Genomic DNA, 18,357 nt, shown 5'->3' with positions numbered 1-18,357 from the left:
AGAAATTGATAAATTAATATTCTTCTGCAAAAATCAAATAATTAAATTTCCAACAAAACCAACCAGTTTGTTAGAACCGCTGGAGTTAACCAATCATGCCCTCTTAATGTTATTGTAGTGATACGTGTAACAATGAGGTAAGTCTTTACGACCAGCCTGTATGGAATGAATAAAGCTAAGTGGTTGTGAATTAGACTAGCGTTAGACTGTGTAGAAATGAGAAAACATTGGTAGAGTGGTGCTAATGGCTAATGGCTAATGGTAAATGGTTAATGGGTAATGGTTTGTTGTAGGCTATTCCCACAACCCCTACAACGGCGTAGTCTGCAATGATACCATTTTAGCGACCGGAGTGTTCTCGTCCAAAGAGCTCTGGAGGCTTTCCAAAGGTAATCTCAGTTTTATTTTCAAATTATTTTACTATTATATATTCGAACCCCTCCGCGAGCCTAGGATACATATGCTAGTTGGCACGCCGTTATGTTTTCTCATTTCTCATGCAAGATCATTAGAGGGTCACTTCACAATAATATCGTGTAAGCAGTGCAAAATTTATAAATGAATCATTTCTTTCTTTAGTAAAGTTCCATAAGTTAGACGGTAAATGTCAAGGAAAATTCATTACTTTCAATGTCCTCTATAATGAAATTGTTACAAAATACATTTTATGTATATAATGGCTGAACAAGTTTGAATACACGTTTAAGTACATTTTTTATTGTAGGTTGCTTTTTTAATTTTGAAAACCTTGTTCTAATGGCTAATGGATAATGGCTTGTTGGTTACTTCAAGAGGCGGATAAGAACCTGTTAAAAGTGAGAGAAACATATGATAATGTCTGTGGACATGCAATGGCATTGATGGGCCGCTGTGTGAATTTAACTGTGTACAAATATTTCCAGTGGAATGAATTGTTTCGTCAGAAATCAATCAGAAAACTTACTGTCCTAGTAGCGTTGGCGGGTGTTTGTAAAGTTAAATAACGGGGATTTCAGCGACATCTGCCGAGAGAGTCAGAGATTAAAAAGGCAAAGTGAAAATGTGGGAGGGGGTCAGGGGGGGCCGGGGCCTATCTGATCGTCTATCTTAGCAAATGTGGCGTGTATGATGTGTGCCTTCACTAGCCATTTAACTAAACCGTGTGTGTGTCTTTGTGTGTGCGTGCGTATGCGTGTGTGTCCCCGTCTTGTGTGCATTACCCTTCTGGTGCCCCGACATTCGCACACAAATTGTTACCCCCAACCACCACCCCCACCCCCTTCACCACCAACTTCATATACAAACATCATTTCCCTCTGCGTTAAGCTCCTTTTTAAAGGATCCAGCATGGAGCCTTGCCGCTTATTTGAGGGTTTCTTGTGAATACTTTGAACGTTGGACGAAATATCTACGCACAGCAAGCCTGTCATGCTTGTACTTATTTATTTATGTAACGAGATGTTCTTGTGTATGACCTATAAGGCTTTTTACACACCCCTTTATTGTTAACGTAAACCAAATTAAAAGAACTGAAATATAATTAAACTTTGTTAATTGTGACGTAAAAGAAGTCTTCGATTCTTATACATTTTATTTAGTTTGAATTAGTAACAAGTTCCATTATGATTCTACAATAAAATTATTTCAAACGTAATGCAGGATCTCTGTTGTGTAGCGCTCAGGAAGAGATTGAACAATTAGAATCCGTTTAATGGTTAAAGGTTGCAGGATTTTTCGACATATGCCATCACCGTTCAGTGTACAAGAAATCAGTAACACCACGTTTCGAATCTACAATCTGGTGTCTTCATCAGGTGTAACTAACTAACACATAAATTGCAATATAGGTTAGAAAAGACAAATCGTACCAGAACGACGTGACACACAAGTCAGGAATCACAGCAAACATTATATGTGTCAATTCCATGTAGCCTCTAAAACATGCACTAAATAAAACAAAGCCTATTTATTAACATATAATTAACCAGTATGTATCAAAAGAGGTCTGCACTCTGTGACCAACCACTGGTAACTGAACAATGGCCAATAGTAAATGGCAATATACTTGTAGTGTTACTGAACTCTTGTATCACTGAACGATAGCAAACGTCCGGAACTCTTGTTAGCTTCACAATACTTCCATCGTCAAAAACGAACCCTTTAATCTTCGCTACAATTATGTTCTGATATCAGAGTTTTCGGTATCGGGTAAGTTTCGAGAAAGGGGTCGTCTAAATGAAGGTATGAAACAAAATAGTCATCTCCATTAACCGGCATTCCGATCGTACTATTGTTTTCTGAATCTCTGTCATAATGAGTTGGTAGTGAGTCATTAATTTTAAAATGTCGGTGAGATAGATCACAGTGTTGTTTGAAGTTCACACGGCGCGGCGGCTGGAGGCGGTTAGAGCGGCTGGAGGCGGCTGAGCGGGGGTGAGCACTGAGCAGTTCAGACACAGGTGCACGAGACTGTATAACTTGGCTCGTGACTCCAGTCTAGAGCAGCCATCTGCCCAGACTTAGACTCTTGAATAGCAATGCCTCGCCTTCCATTCTCTCATCTCTCTTTTACCCCTTTAGAGGAGCACTAAAAATAAATTCGGCAATTGGCACGGGAATCGTGGGAACTTGGAAAGAGATTTGGCATCGAGAGAGCATCAACACGTGGTGTCCCTGCGTCTTCCCTGCACCTCGCTGAGCTGCAACTCATATGTCAATGTCTTCGCTCCGATTTCCATTTCTTCCTGTTTCTTCCTTTTCTTATGCACCGTGCGACATGTTCGACACTGATTCTAGATACTGAAGAATGACGTCATTCTGCATAAATTAACGCTTCTCAAAATGACCACTGTATTATTATTAGTAGGCCTTTATGGAAGGCGATAAATGTAATACTTGCTCCTATTCACACTTACGAGTTAAAAATCAAGTAACGCTCAGCAATCTGGTCTCACACGACCTAATCCTTACATTTAAAATTGTGTTTATTCGTTATAGTGATAATTATCTGTTTTCTTCCATGAATTTATCGAGATTAGCACTTAGTTTTCAGGTCATGAGTACGCCTCAAAAGTAACTTGTAATAAAAAAAAGTAATCAAAACTTTACTCTAAAATAAGAAATGCCCTTTTAGTTTAGTTAGTTTTAAAAAATTATAGCAATTATTAAAATATAAGCCTAATATATTTTTAGCCAGAATTATTCTTAATATATGTTATGTTCAAAAGCTATAACACACATATCAGTCACATTTATGCACACAATGGGATCGTTGATATAATTTTATGGAATTTATAAATTATTCTGTTGTATCAAGACGTAAAATTGTGATGTGCTTGCTGCTCAGGAGTTTCACTTGCCATTAAGTTTTCACTTCCGTGATTCTGAAGTTATACGGAATTTGTGTAACTTGAAACAAATACGTTGATTCCTTTCATATCAAGGTTGTGAAATCGGTTTTTGTTCAGTTAATACTTTAAAGTTACAGCACTTTACTTCGCTAAAACACTGAACTCGCCTGAAATCAGCAAAAAATACAAAATATGTCATTATTTCACGAGAAATTACAAGTATTTAAGTAGGAATTTGTGGTCCAAATAAGTCTTGTACAAAAAAGGTTATACAGAAAGGAATAACGTGTTTTCAATGATTTTAGGAAATTAATCTTTTTTAATAGAATATAATTATAAAAGTACATGCGGCTATGATAAAATATTGCTTCAAACAGATTATTTTTATAAATAAAAAGGATGTTATTCCCTCCGTACATCTTCCATGCACAAACTGTACAAATTTAAATTATAATTTCATTAGTTTTCACTGATATCTTGCCGTTTTTATCTATACCTACGTATAGTCTCTAAATACTTCTTACTTTACACGCCTACAATTACTCATGTGAAGATAAAAAATAGTTTTTTTCTGTTTTCTGTCTTCAGGAAAGGTATTTTTAAAAGGGCTTTAAAAGTGTTTTATTAAAATGAAATTGAGCCATTCACACTCCGTTTGCATTTCTTAAGAATCTCTCAGTTTTATTTTTTTTCTCCATTTTCAGTCCGCTAACCCTTTGGCTGCAGTTTATTATCTAAATAACTTGATTATAAATTTGAATGAACCGTACAAACTGCAATGGGTTAATTCATAAAGGCGTGCTCCATATACTCGTACGGTGCCGAGCAGTTCCGTAATGTCGGTGTCGTTTCTTGGCGGGAGTTTGGCAAGGTTGGTGCTCTTTACCCGCACCATATGACCATAATCACCCACATTAGCCCTCTACAGCCCCCCTGCACCCCCTGCACCCTTGGCCTACTGCACATCTACTTAACTGTCAATGCTCGTCGTGCGTCTCGACTTGTACTGCTAGGCGGGTTTCAGGAGATTCGCAAGCATATGTTGAAAGTAAATGATACGTACATAAAAATAAACAAATTGTAACATACTATATACAGTTTTTTTAAACAAAAACCACAAAATATGAAAATAATAATTACAATCGCTACCTTTCCATGGTAAAAAGTTATTAATTATGTTTTGAAGAAAAGTATTTTTACTTTTTTCACATTTAGCGCAGCATAAAACTTTACTAAACACACTCAAATAACAATAAAAAACATACAAAATTAGAGACAAATTTATTAAAAATGAAAAAAAAAATACAAAACTTCCACATTTGCTTTTCGAAAAAAACAAAAAGTAATTCTTTGCCCGCTAAAAACCCCTAAAAATCTGGCAAAGTGAAACAATTACTTCAAAACAAAAGTTTTAAAGAGAAAAATAAAGACGGCATGTTGATAAATTAGTAGTCCCGTTTTTCTAGTTACCAGTATGTAAGTAAAATACATTGAGAAGTATCATCAGTTATGGATATTATGTGGTTTGCGGTACACGTCGTTGTAACCACGCATATCCCATGTCAGGACTTAGATTTAACGACTTGTAACGACTGGCTGTAAAGTTATTGAAAAATATCACCCACCTAATGTGGCCCCCACCGATGGCGTACGTAAGGATAAGGTTGCGACTTTCTAATCGAGAGGTCTCGAGTTCGATTCCCTTTGAGGTCAATTAAATTGGGTAGGTAGTTTAAACCATTTTCTCTTTAAAACAATCACATCCCCCCCCCTTAAAAATATGTACATACTCCCCTTATCGCCAAACCTACGAGAGGTTTATAAGAACTTGCTCTGAAACGCCGAATTCAGACTATAGAGGTACCCTACATGTTCAGTAATAATAATAGTAGCTCTTTGACTGATGCAGTGTTGTTAAAATTTATATAGTTACTGAAATGTTAGAAAACCTCTGTTTTTATAACCTATTTACCTGTCTTTCTTGAATGCGGCGTTGAGATTAGAATTCTGGTGGATAACATTTTTGCAACCCTTGTCCTAATTTGTAAGGAAATATAAAGCGTCCAAAATCAATTTTTAACTAAAGCTGTATTCGGTACTTTAACTTTCTAACTGGGGTTAAACTAGTAAAACTATTCTCCCATATTGAAGATTAATATTGTAGTAGAGAAATCATACATATCGTCCCATAGTTTATATTTTATTGGATAGGACGTCAACTTGAGGTGTGAATTCTGCAAGAAATAATATAGACATAACCATAAGGAGATTAAAATATAATTAACGGCTGATAGATTACTGGATTTAAATAATTGTCTGTAAATGAAATAAATTTGCATGTATACCTACCTTGAATCAAGGAGAATTTAAATATTTTTTGATGAAAGTACATTTTGAATTAACCCTAGATCATTGTTAAACTAGTTTGTATTAATATTTAATGTATGTTTCATACGAATCTAGTTTATATTATTTATAAACTGTTCTTAATAATTTTAAATTCTATCAAAATATTGTTATATTCTAAAATTTGTTGGAAACAACTGATTTTTTTAGTTCGTCTATTCTTAAAACAACACTTATGTTCCTTATTTTATTTGTATTGGTTATTTTGCTCTTAAAATGAATGTTTTCGAAGCTTTCTCAATTTATTTCATACATTCCGATGTTATTTTCATGTAAAATTTCAATTGAATACTTCGTAAAAATTGTTTTCTTTGAATTGATATTTTTAGGTTTTAATTTTTTTCATAAAAAGGGCCACAAGTATATGATTCCCAAGTATGTTTATTATTTGTCATTTTTTATATTTATGTTATTTTAACATGTTGGCTTCATAGCTGAAGATTCATCTTTGAAGTTGGCAGCCCTTGAGCTATAAATTTAAAACTTTGCAATAAATTTAAATTTAAAATATATTACTGCATTATTCCTCCTCGCCATTTTAACTACCGACTACTGGCGTTTTCCTGCCAGTAAGCTAATTGTGGCTGGCTGTACGTTGCATAAGTAACAGTAAATAATACTTCATTCAATAGATTTAGGTGTTTTAAGGGTAATTAACAAGTACTTAAGACGATTGAAAAACCAATCACTTCATTTTAAAAATTGTTTTACTACGGAGCGGTTAATTTTTGGTTGGTTATGTTCTTAAAAATTTCTGTAATTCTCCTTTATAATTATTTACCTTATTAAAAAATAAGAGAAAATTATAATTGTAGGTAACCCAAGAGGATATCCGACAGTTATGTAATCCGACCCAATGGGAAACTGTTAACAATTTGACTTGTCTATATAACCAGCATTAGCTTCTAATGAATATTATAAACGAAAGTATTAATACAACTACATCCTGTATCGTGGCATTAACCACAATCCCTTATACGTTTGTTCCATTCAGTTATTTTACTCTAAGCACTCTAAATTATATGGAACACCCCGTCCTATATAGCATGGTTTCTTTTAAGTTTAATAGCATGTTAATCTGGCATAGCCTACATGTATATTCAACCCATCACAACTACAACATAATAAAAATATTTGTTAACCAACACTGTGCATACAATCAAGTGGGAAGTTTGACTAATCTAGTGAAAGAAAAGTTTCTCCATAAAAACACATGACATTTTTCCGGCTCTTAAGATACCAATTCTAAATACAGAAAACTAGAAAATCGCTTTGATTTTTTTCCAAGAGGAGTATAAGGAACCACATGAATAAAGACATAACTTCCTGCATGCAAAATTCATCAGTCATTTATTTGGGGGAGGGGGGTCTGATTAAAAAATGGCTTAAGTTTCCTAATTGCCTCTAATTCCTAGGGAGTGATAAAAAATGTTCTGTCTTCAGGGAAGTTACCTAGAAATCTGTTAATTTCACATGCACAATTTTTCCGACAAGCAAGATATTCGACTGTCTAATTATTCGTTTTGAATTTTAGGCGTTTATTGTTACACTTAGTAATTTTGTAAGTTCTAAAACAGCAGTAGCACATAGGGCAAGGATGTTATGTGCCTCTAATTTCTCGGTCAGTGATAAAAACTTGCGTGTTTTCTGTCTTCAGTGAAGTTACCTAGAAACGCTATTCATTTCAAATGAACACATTTTTGCAACCTAATATCATTTAGGATTTTAGGCGTTTGAAATATACGATAATTGTGTAAGTACTAAAACAACAGTAGCAGGCAAGGAAGGATATTATGTGCCTCTAATTCCTCGGGGAGTGATACAAAATTGCTGTTTTTTCTGTCTTCAGGGAAGTAACGAATTTCAAATGATCAATATTTCCCAACCGAATATCGATTGCATCACATTAAGGCGAGCAAGATATTCGATTGTCTAATCATTCACTCATCATGCACTGTAGGCGTTGTGAATGTACAATAATTGCAGTAGCAGGCAGGGCAAGGATGTTATGTGCAGTGGCGGGCGGGCGGCAGCAGTTCCCTACGAAGCGCATCTAGGTTAATAGGGGCGCAAACAATAACAGAGGGGTGCAGAGAGATGTGATTCGCGCAGATTTAGAGGCAGTTAGGGCGATGCCGATCTTGACGGCGACTTATGCCGCGCCGCCTCGGCTCTACGCCGCTGCCAGAATGTGCGGCTGCCGCGGCCTGATCCACGGAATGGCCTACTTTGTCTAGATAAGATGCCTAGCATAATTACCTCCAGTATAAACGGCGCAGTAGGGTTAATTGTGCCTGGTACGGTTACGGCGTGCAGCCGTCGCACATCTAACCTTAGTGCAAGTTTCATTTCTACTCGTCTCACTTAAGTTTATGTTCGTAATACGTGAACCATATGTACTAGTGATCTGTCGTTTACAGGGCTCCATTACAATGTATTTATTAGAATTTAAAAATGTGCTTCTACCTTTAATATGAAACTAGCATACAAACTAGCATAAAGTTCTTATATAAAATGTATTTACTTCCAACATATGATAAGGTATTAACCCATCGTTCCCCCGTAACAGCGCAGATACCTCTTCCAGTGTTGAGAAAAGATAAAAAATAGGAATCCACTTAGGTTGCAGCGGTTCACGAAATACGTTTGTTCTCTCCTATAAATATGGAGTAGGCTATACAAATTTACGATATACTATGTATGAATAGTACCGTACTACAATGCAGTTAAATATATATATATATATATATATATATATATATATATATATATATATATATGTATGTATATATATACAAGGTGTTTGAAAAGTCTGGGTACGGCTTAATATTTTACAAACCATAGCAGATAACATCTATAAACTTTGCACAGTGTCATATGGCTATGTAAACTATTTTTCCTTGCTATTACCATGACATGCCAACCATGGGGGGACGGCCCACAGAGGAAAACATGGAAATCTTAAATTGAAGCATGGGTCGAGTGATACCTCATTTGAAAGAGCTCACTTAGTAGAGTTGAATGCCACAAACCGCATCTCAAAAGGTTTATCCTGTCATAAATGGCGGGTTGTTTTAGTTACACATTGTGAAGTACATTATACGCTGCCATTTCTGACTGGATCGTCGTATTCTAATGCGGTAGGCGGCGTTTCACTCTACTAACCAATGTGTTTTCACTGACTTTTTTTAATTACCAAATTATCTCATAAATTTATAACACAATAAATAAAACTAAAATGAATTCGTCGTCTTTATGTTTATGAATTAACATAGTTACACACTAGCAATGCTATTTTATTCACTATGTGAAAATACAATCTTAGAACAAAGTACTTACTTATTAATAATTTGCAACTAACTTTTTATTTACAACCTTTTATTTTATGAAACGCCGCCTACCGCATCAGAATACGACGATCCAGTCAGAAATGGCAGCGCATAATGTACTTCACAATGTGTACCTAAAACAACCCGCCATTTCTGATTGGATAAACCTTTTGAGATGCGGGTTGCGGCATTCAACTCTACTAAGTGAGCTCTTTCAAATGAGGTATCACTCGACCCATGCTTTAATTTAAGATTTCCATGTTTTCCTCTGTGGGCCGTCCCCCCATGGTTGGCATGTCATGGTAATAGCAAGGAAAAATAGTTTACATAGCCATATGACACTGTGCAAAGTTTATAGATGTTATCTGCTATGGTTTGTAAAATATTAAGCCGTACCCAGACTTTTCAAACACCTTGTATATATATATATATATATATATATATATATATATATATATATATATATATACACACACACACATACATACATATATAATATGTTATTTATCTCCACATTACAGGGTTATCTTTATATTAGAATAATGAATGGTCAACTAAAATCCTTTTTTTAAATTATTTTATTTCAAGACACGGTATTAAACCATCATGTATGAATCTCTAAATAAATAATAAACAGTTAACCACTAAATATACACATGTAGACCATTTAAAACAGATGTAAAATGTGTATGACACAGTTGTAATTTTGATTGGTATTCTGTATTTAAAAAAAGGTTTTAGTTGAACATTCGATTTAAATATATCCCAAAATTTCTTCAAGGGCTTGTTGCAGTCTAGGAACTGAGAGCCAATTTTTTGAAAGCCATAAAGAGAAGAGAGCCATAAAGAGTTGCAGAGAAAGAATTCGATCATCAGACATGCCAATTTTGATGTAGGTGGAAGTAGGAAGTTATATTGTGAAACGATAATTTGTCTCAAATAATATTCTTCCGGTTTGACACACTTAAAACCGATCTTTTAACAAATAAATAATAATTACATCACAATAAAAAAACTAGATAAGAGACTGAAAGTCAATTTCAGGGTCTGTATACGTTTATATGACGTTTATTTAACATTTGTAAGTGTTTTAAGGTTGGGTTTAGGTTTCAAGCTGGGAAAAAATTAAATCTAAGAAAAATAATCATGAAACGATTAATTTTATTGTTCCATATTTTGATACTCTCCCATTTCAACAACCTCCACCAAAAGTAGCGTGGCTGATGATGCCTTTCTTAGGGGAACTTTATCTATCGATTACAAGAAAAGTCAGGTCGTGCGCGTGTACAGTGCGAATGGACCTTGGCTCCTGCAGTATAAGTTTCACACCTAAGTGCACATGACGGGAAACGAGCAAAAAAGGCTTCATTACAAGAAACCGGCCCACCTTCATTACATTAAAGTTGCGTGTAAGCTCTATGATCCCGTACTTTGTGACTGCTTTACTTTATTCAGGCTTTCTAAGTAAGTTATTGTACGGCCTTATTATCCCACACAAAACCGATTGTGTGTTGAAACAAATGTCCTACTTTCGTCTAGATGATGATACACCGCTGGTGTTTCAGATTATACTTAGAACTGCATGCAGAATATTCGTCCTAGGATCACGGTTATATCCCATTTTAAATATATAATTAATACTCATCCAAACAATTTTTCATTTTTCTTGTAAAGCGTTAACTCTCGAGTATTTAAATGATAAGGACAAACACAGTTAAGACTGTAAACCAGCGTTTGGATCCATATTGACTATCTTTGACAACACTCCAATCCAAACAATTTTTCATTTTTCTTGTATAGCGTTAACTCTCGAGTATTCAAATGATAAAGGACAAACACAATTAAGATTGTAAACCAGCGTTTGGATCCATATTGACTATCTTTGACAACACTTATAATCTTGCCACCAATAATAAGGTTGTTCTGAGGGGCTGAAATCAAGATTGCCGCAATTCTCAGAAAAAGTTATTTTTAAATTCCAGTAAGACTAAACGAGTTAATCGTCAGTCAGAGACCTTATTTTGATGCGTAGAGAGGTTAACCCAATGAAACTCATGGAACATTGAACATGAACAATCGTATTATTTTATACGTTTAACTATTAAAATATATGGTTTGGTAATTAAACCGACGATGCCCCCATTATAAAGACCAATGTTCATCATCAACTATTAATTTAATAGTGCTTTTAGTCCAACTAGTTCCACAAGCATAACTAATTCCAAACAGTCATGATTATTGTGTACTATTGAGGTAAGGTATTTTTATGAACTCGTACTCCCACCTAGAGTTGTAAAATGAGAATGGAGAATGGTAATTCAACAAAATACTTTGCTTAAATATCCTTGATAAAGAAATCATTACCAATCGCGAGGCTCTGTTTTGTTTTTAGTATACAATCGAGTTATATGATGGCGACATAACACTCCATTGCACGGAACGTATCTCAACACTGTGGCAATTTTCACACCATTCGTTCCAACTCGTAAGAACTACTAAATAACAATTAACTGCCGAACCGTTTATAGCAGACTGCACTCTCGGTGTGTAATATCGATTGTGAGGTTGCCAGTCCATTGAGTCCAGCGAATTCAAGCAGAACTCGGGGTCGGGGCTAAATCTTTCCAGGAACCCGCTTCAGTTTTTGCATTCATTTTTACACTTGGATCCCTCGTTACACCCCGAGATTGTATTAGCCCGCATTGATATTGTGAAATCTTAATGTCTCAGGTTGTATAAGCATGAAAAATATTGCACTTTGTAATATTGTACATATATTTGCATAAAATATTAAATTTGGTTGTGTAGGATATAGTAAGAAAATAATCGCGACTGAGAGAGTTTTAGAATGATCCACGCAACATCTACTATAAAAGTAAGGTAAAATAAAGGTGTGTTTTATACCAGGCGAAGTTAGGGCTAAGAAGCACTCTCTAACACTTAACCTGGGGACCAACGGCTTAAAGGTGACTTTTGAACTACCACCAACGGCCGGGCAGGCGGGCCGCTTGCAAGGACAGGATCGCCCATCGGTCACCCATCCAAGCAGCAGCTACGCTCAACGTTGCTTGATCCGGTTATCTTGCGATAACCGCCGTACCCGCTACACTACGCCAATGGCAATCACTACTTACTTAGAACCATTAATGTTAGTATTCCGTGGTATAACCTAAAAAAATTAACACGGAAAAACTAAACCAGTTTACAGGAATTGGAAATTTTGGACTTTTGAATACAGTATACTTTAACAATTTATGGAAATATAGGAAACGGAGAAGCTGTACTGTAGTGGTGTGGGGATGTTTTTATTGACGATTACATAAACACTAGATTGACTAAGTTGTAGATCGTACTCATGGTGGAAGGAAACATGGGTCGTAGGCTACCTGTAAAAATATATTTGCATCAATTCATATGCTGCAGGGAATTCCACTATTTCTGCATCATTACATAAGGCGTATATTGATCTAATCGCAAGTATTTCCGTACTTCCTTTACTACTGCGCCGTGATTAATGGTATGACGAGTGCCTTGAACAATACAAGGAAAACGCATAAAATTCAAAATTGTTGTTTATGTTTCTTGTTTCGTTTAAGGCGATACAAACATGCATCACCTTAATAGTGCGATATCGCCTACGGCATAATATAATGCATTTTTAAGATGGATTTTTAGATTCTGAAAACTGCGTTTCCAAAAAGTGGTATATGCGATTTAAAATGTGTGGCTTTGGAGAAGGAGCAAGGAACGCCCGCACTGGACTGCTGCTGTCCAACAAACATTATTCTTTGAAGAATTCTAAATAATCTTTGTACTTATCATCAACTCAGTTTAAGTGTAAGGATGGACAATGTAGGCCCAACTTCGCCTGAAAAACTCTCAAATGTGCATCATAGAAGCGGGGTTGGTGGCGTTACTCTCTCCAAGTGTAACCCCCCAAAAGGGGTTTAATTTGCCCAAATGCAAACAACCAACTTTAATAGTTTGTGTAAGGAAAAACGTTCTTATCATCTCGGATGTCCAGTTAGACAATATTGTTTTAATATCATTACCTCCTCACCGTAAGTTTTAACAAGCTAAAATATTAAATGAACTTCAGTAATCACTGATTAGTTGATTATTGGTCTTCGATAGCTGCCATAACTGGGAGATCACAAGAGTGACGGTCCAGCTACCAAAAATTGCTGTTCGTTTAGCGTTACCCAGGGAGCACGTGTAGCAAGCTACGGACGCGAACAACTTCACCCCCCATACGATATATATATATATATATATATATATATATATATATATATATATATATATATATATATATATATATATAGTTGATTATTCAATGAAATATATCTATCATGTTAAGCCTAAAATTAAAATTTGTATTTATAAATTACCCAATTATAAAACGCCTTATCTAACATAGTAGATTACTATCGCCTACATATTTATATGTGTATTCCACTTTGATAATATATAATAAATATGAATAACTAGCTGTACTTTTGTACCCAGGACTACCAGAGTAAATTTTATCTGTTTTATGACATCAACACTATTACTTTTAAGGATCACAAATTTATGTTTAAGAATACAAATGTATGTTTGTATCTTGTTCCCGTTCCTTACTTTGTGAAAGAATAAACGGACGCCATTTAGGGTAGCTTGATAAAACGTGTTTTGTTGATATCGTTGACTTTTTATCAAGATCAAATTAGTTTTAGATTGCACTCTAGGCCTTCTTATTTTAGGTTCTTGCCATGTTTTCTAGCATGACTCTCCTTCCCTCACCTATTTACTGTATAGTGTATATATATATATATATATATATATATATATATATAATATATAATAAATGTGTATAACTAGATGTAATTTTGTACCCAGGACTACCAGAGTAAATTTATATATACCAAACAATCTTGCTACTAGTCCATAGTCCATATCCTATACCACCTGATCGTACAGTCTGGAGATTGATAAGTAATACGAGATTGTGTTTGCAGCATCCATAGTCCACAACCCCAACGGGATGCAGCCCCCCATCAACGTGATCAAAATCGAGAACCCCGGCTACTACTGCAGCAGCTATACTCCACCAGCACCGGACCACTCGACCATGATGGCGTCGGGAGCCTACAGTGAGTAGACACCACCCAATACCTATTATTTGTTATGAGACGTTATAATGCGGGGGGGGGCGTACACCCAGATCTTACAATAAAGGAGCTCTGCAAGGGGTCTGGTGTTTCTCAAACAAACCATTTGACTTGTAAAGATTTTAAACACTCGAAGTAACCATGGTACATTTTTCTTAGGACAAGGAGCTTATAAATTGCACTTAGTCCTATAAGGACCTTAGCGCTGCTTCCGGAGTGACAGGATATTCTGGATTGGTAAGGTTAGGGGGTAGGGGCCGCCTCCTATCAAGATCCATGAGGAAGAATTAAGGCACTAATCTCAAGTCAGGTCCCCTCGAAATAAGGGGATGCCAGCCTAAACCAGTCTCTCCAGTCAAAGCAGGCAGGGGGTGGCACACCCTTGTTGAGGCTAGCAAGAACCTCTGAGGTTAGGGAACAAACCCCACCAACTCCAACAGTCATCTTCCACAGTAGACTAGACCTATCGAATTACCCTTGCACCCCAGAACCTAAAAATTTGCGATTAGTGATGTGCCGCTCCTGGACATCCATAAGGTTGTCCAGATTTAAGTGGCACATCGGTTTTTGCTTTGCCCAGTGTAGGTTCAACTGGAAGGTATAAACCAGCCAGAAGTAATCTCTGCTCGGATAACCATGGTACTTATAATTTTCATATAATTTTTAGAGACATTTCAGAAAAATTAGACACATTGAACTAATTGGTGATAGAAAAAAGGAATTTCAATCTCATAAAATTCCCCGATATTTCTATCTATGTTAAAACGAAGAGCCTCAATAATTAGGTTTCTTCTTTTAGAAAGCTGTTTCCAATATTCATACAAGAAATAAGAGAACCAAAATGAGGAAGTTTATATTTCAGGTTGTGGTTCTAACTACGTAAGTTAGTTGGTTGACTTGTTGACTACTTTTGTGAATTCATTCAGTGATGATCATTGATATACACGACCACCAGAGTAACAACCCCTTTCAAATCAATTATACAGACGGATATGTATTATTGGCAGTTTCGGTTAACATCTATTGACTGAAAATTACTCTCCACAACCAGACCGAAAATATTTCAAGAATTTGATTGTGTAAGCACGGTGTGGACCTTACAACTTGAAAGTTAGCAAACGTGAGAGCTTTCATTCGGTATTCCGCATTGTGTAGTTTGTGTTCTAACCTCTCACATTCGCAGTCCTGCTAATTTTGGAGAAAAACCAACACAAGATTTCAACAATTTCAGTCTAGAAAGTTGGAGGTATTAAAGTAAAACTGCATTTCTTGGTTCCTAACAATAAACACGCTTATGTCATTTACGGAGACAAATTATGTCACTGAACGGAATACTTTAAACTCTTTAAAACAATTCCGTTGCCAATCACAATTTTATTACATTTTTTCTTTGTTGTAACTTACTCCTCCAATAATTAATTTTCAAAACTTGATATCTCAAAGTCAGTTTACATATTCTGAATATAAACAACCAGAATGATCTATTCGGCCAGGTACATTTGGTATATATTCCCCGTAGTTATAAATATTTGAATTGTCTTCACCTTACAAATCGGAGTGAATTGGTTAATTCCTTTTACAGAATCTCCACTGTAGTTTAATGACCAATCGGTTTCTTGTTCCTTTTTTGTAAACTAGATATCACAAGAAAGTAGAGGTAGTTCCGCTAGTGATAAGCGATCCCAGGTTCCCAGGGCCACGTCCACGACGCGTGGGTGTCCCGGTATTTACGGCTCGATTGTCCCCAACTGTAGTCGTTGTCCCAGATTCTGTTGGTGGACAGTTCACGGACGAGCGCAAAATCTCTGAAAGCAATTTTACACCGTGTTCACATCGCTTGACGGCAGTAGCACACCGGAGCCCCGTCGCCTACGTCTTGACCAAATCGAGAAAGAATGCAAGGCGTTAGGTCCGCCTTCAAGGTAGCTCTGCAAGAATAGAAACTGTCACAATTAATTATAGAATCAAGGGTGACGCTTGCGCTCCAAACGAACTCTTGTAACAAGAGTTTGTGGTCTGAGTGCTTTTTCAATTTCAGTTCAATTGTTCGAGTCAACCTAGCGGAGATCCCAACGCAAATAAATGGACGAATTCTTCACTCTTATAGCTATAGTTTCACCCCTTATTATAACAATGACGCGAATTTTAATCAAAATGTTTTCAGACAAAGCGAGGGTCATGCGTATTGAAAATCAATTCGTGGGCTTATCACTCGGGACAGTAATTAAAGGTTAATTTTGTAGCTCGCATATGAGTAACGGTGTAGAGCAATGTTTGGACTTCTTATCCGGTGGAATTATACTGAAATGTGAGTGATCCGGAGAAAAGGCGGTTTCTCTTTGGGCTTCTCCACTGAACTAGTTCCTGAACCAGTACGAGGGATAAGACATTGTCTAGAATCTTAATTAGCAAAATATATTCAGGTTTATCTCCAGGACACCTCGGGTATTAAATAACTCCTTAACTGTAGAATAAAAGTCAAATAACATAGTGTAGAACATTCACGAGATGGCTTAGTTATTGTTAAATCTATATTATAAAGAGAATTTCTTGGTTTTTCTATGGCGAATTCAGGTATTTTAAACTATTGTTTCGTTACTTATATGGTACTAATCTAAAGCACTTATTTAAATTCATTCGACTATAGGGGTTTCCCCCACGGGCTGTTAAAAAGTGTGATTTATTTTGAATTGGCTGACAACAAAAACACACATTAGGCGTCCTCAATCCACTAATCAATAATATCAGCTGATTGGGTATAATATATGCATACAGTGATTGAATAATTATTTAATCAAAATGGAAAATCTGCAAATCGACCCGTAGGCCTAATACGCCAATAGCGTAATTCCTAAAATATTTTTTAATGGAAATTCAATAGGCAAAATATTCAAAACATGGCACATTGAAAAATTCATCAAAACCCAAAACAAAATGCATTCAAAGGTAAAACCAATTTGTGATTAAAACCAAATACGCAAACAATTTGCTGAATTATTATCGTGGACTCGACGACATAAACAATAAACATAAATTTTAAACATTCCCAAACGACGACATTACCTAGAGGTCCATTCAACTTCAATCGTCCAAAACCCAATGAATTTGCTGCCAAACGAAAAAACCACAGAATACTAAAAACTCTTAGGAATGAGAAAGAATAATAGCTTCAACTACAAAACAAAACAGAAAACAGTTAATACAGTAATGTATCGTTTTGTATATATCCAAGATTTCAGCATAGACTACAATTAAAAAATGTAAGTTAGCTTGGTTATAAGCAAGAAACCGAAATTTTAGCTCTAAGACGAGTGAAAGTTGAGTTCAGCTTCAGTTCACCTTCCTCTTAGTGCAACATCTGGTATCATGACTCCTAGAATCTGGAGTCATGTTTGTCTGAACAAATTCAAAAAAGTCGGCGACGAAGAAGTTCAAAACGAAATCTTTACATAGTTTAACATCAGAGACATCTAAACATCAAAATATAAAAATACAGTGTAATCTAGGTGAATAGGCATTCTATTGTCCCTTCAGGTGTATGTCTAAGACGAGTTTGAAGGGTCAGAACTCGTATATAAAATTAAGTGCGGGAGGTGCCCAATGCTCCACAAAGGCCACAAAAGACGCAGTTACAAATTGCGATACAAATAACTTCATGAGAAAAACTTCAAACTCCGAAAACCAATGAAAATCACCAATATAAAAAATCGTCTATACATAACTAAACAATGTGCCACCAGTGAGAAGCTCAATACATTAGAACCATTTCATATATATACACGGTGTATCATGTCTCAAATCATTTGTGGGAGAACAGATTATTGTACAATAGTAAATTGAATTGTCTCTCACAAAATCAACTCTTGTTAACGGTTTGTAAACAATTTCATGAATTATTCAAAACTCCGTAGGTCTGGGATCCGAACCTCGAGTATTTCAAACGGAATGGTTTGAGTTCTCTTTGTTTATTTCATTGATCAGTGTGTTTCTGATGAAGACTTCTGGGTTTTCTGTGTTTATAACTTTGACCTACTTGGATGAGTAAACGTAAACATATGTAATGTTACACATAATTTTAAACTCCTTTGGTGGTAAAACTCTTCAGTGGCAAGGATACTTGCCTATCTTTTTCATTTTAAA

General features: G+C 35.8%; 1 protein-coding gene across 11 annotated transcripts in view; it reads left to right on the top strand.

The window, feature by feature from the left end:
* The window catches only part of LOC124368806 (nuclear factor 1 X-type-like), a 551,559-nt gene that overhangs the window by 494,039 nt on the left and 39,163 nt on the right, over window positions 1–18,357 (top strand). For 9 of the 11 annotated variants that reach the window (XM_046826193.1, XM_046826194.1, XM_046826192.1 and 6 more), the window contains 2 exons: window positions 294–389; window positions 14,065–14,199. In XM_046826193.1, the coding sequence (XP_046682149.1) occupies window positions 294–389; window positions 14,065–14,199 (231 nt within the window). The remainder of the gene's footprint in view (window positions 1–293; window positions 390–14,064; window positions 14,200–18,357) is intronic. The other 2 variants (XM_046826198.1, XM_046826195.1) reach the window with 1 other exon arrangement.

Source organism: Homalodisca vitripennis, chromosome X (genome assembly GCF_021130785.1).
Source record: "Homalodisca vitripennis isolate AUS2020 chromosome X, UT_GWSS_2.1, whole genome shotgun sequence".
Lineage (NCBI taxonomy): Eukaryota > Metazoa > Arthropoda > Insecta > Hemiptera > Cicadellidae > Homalodisca > Homalodisca vitripennis.
This window is presented reverse-complemented; position numbering and strand designations above follow the sequence as displayed.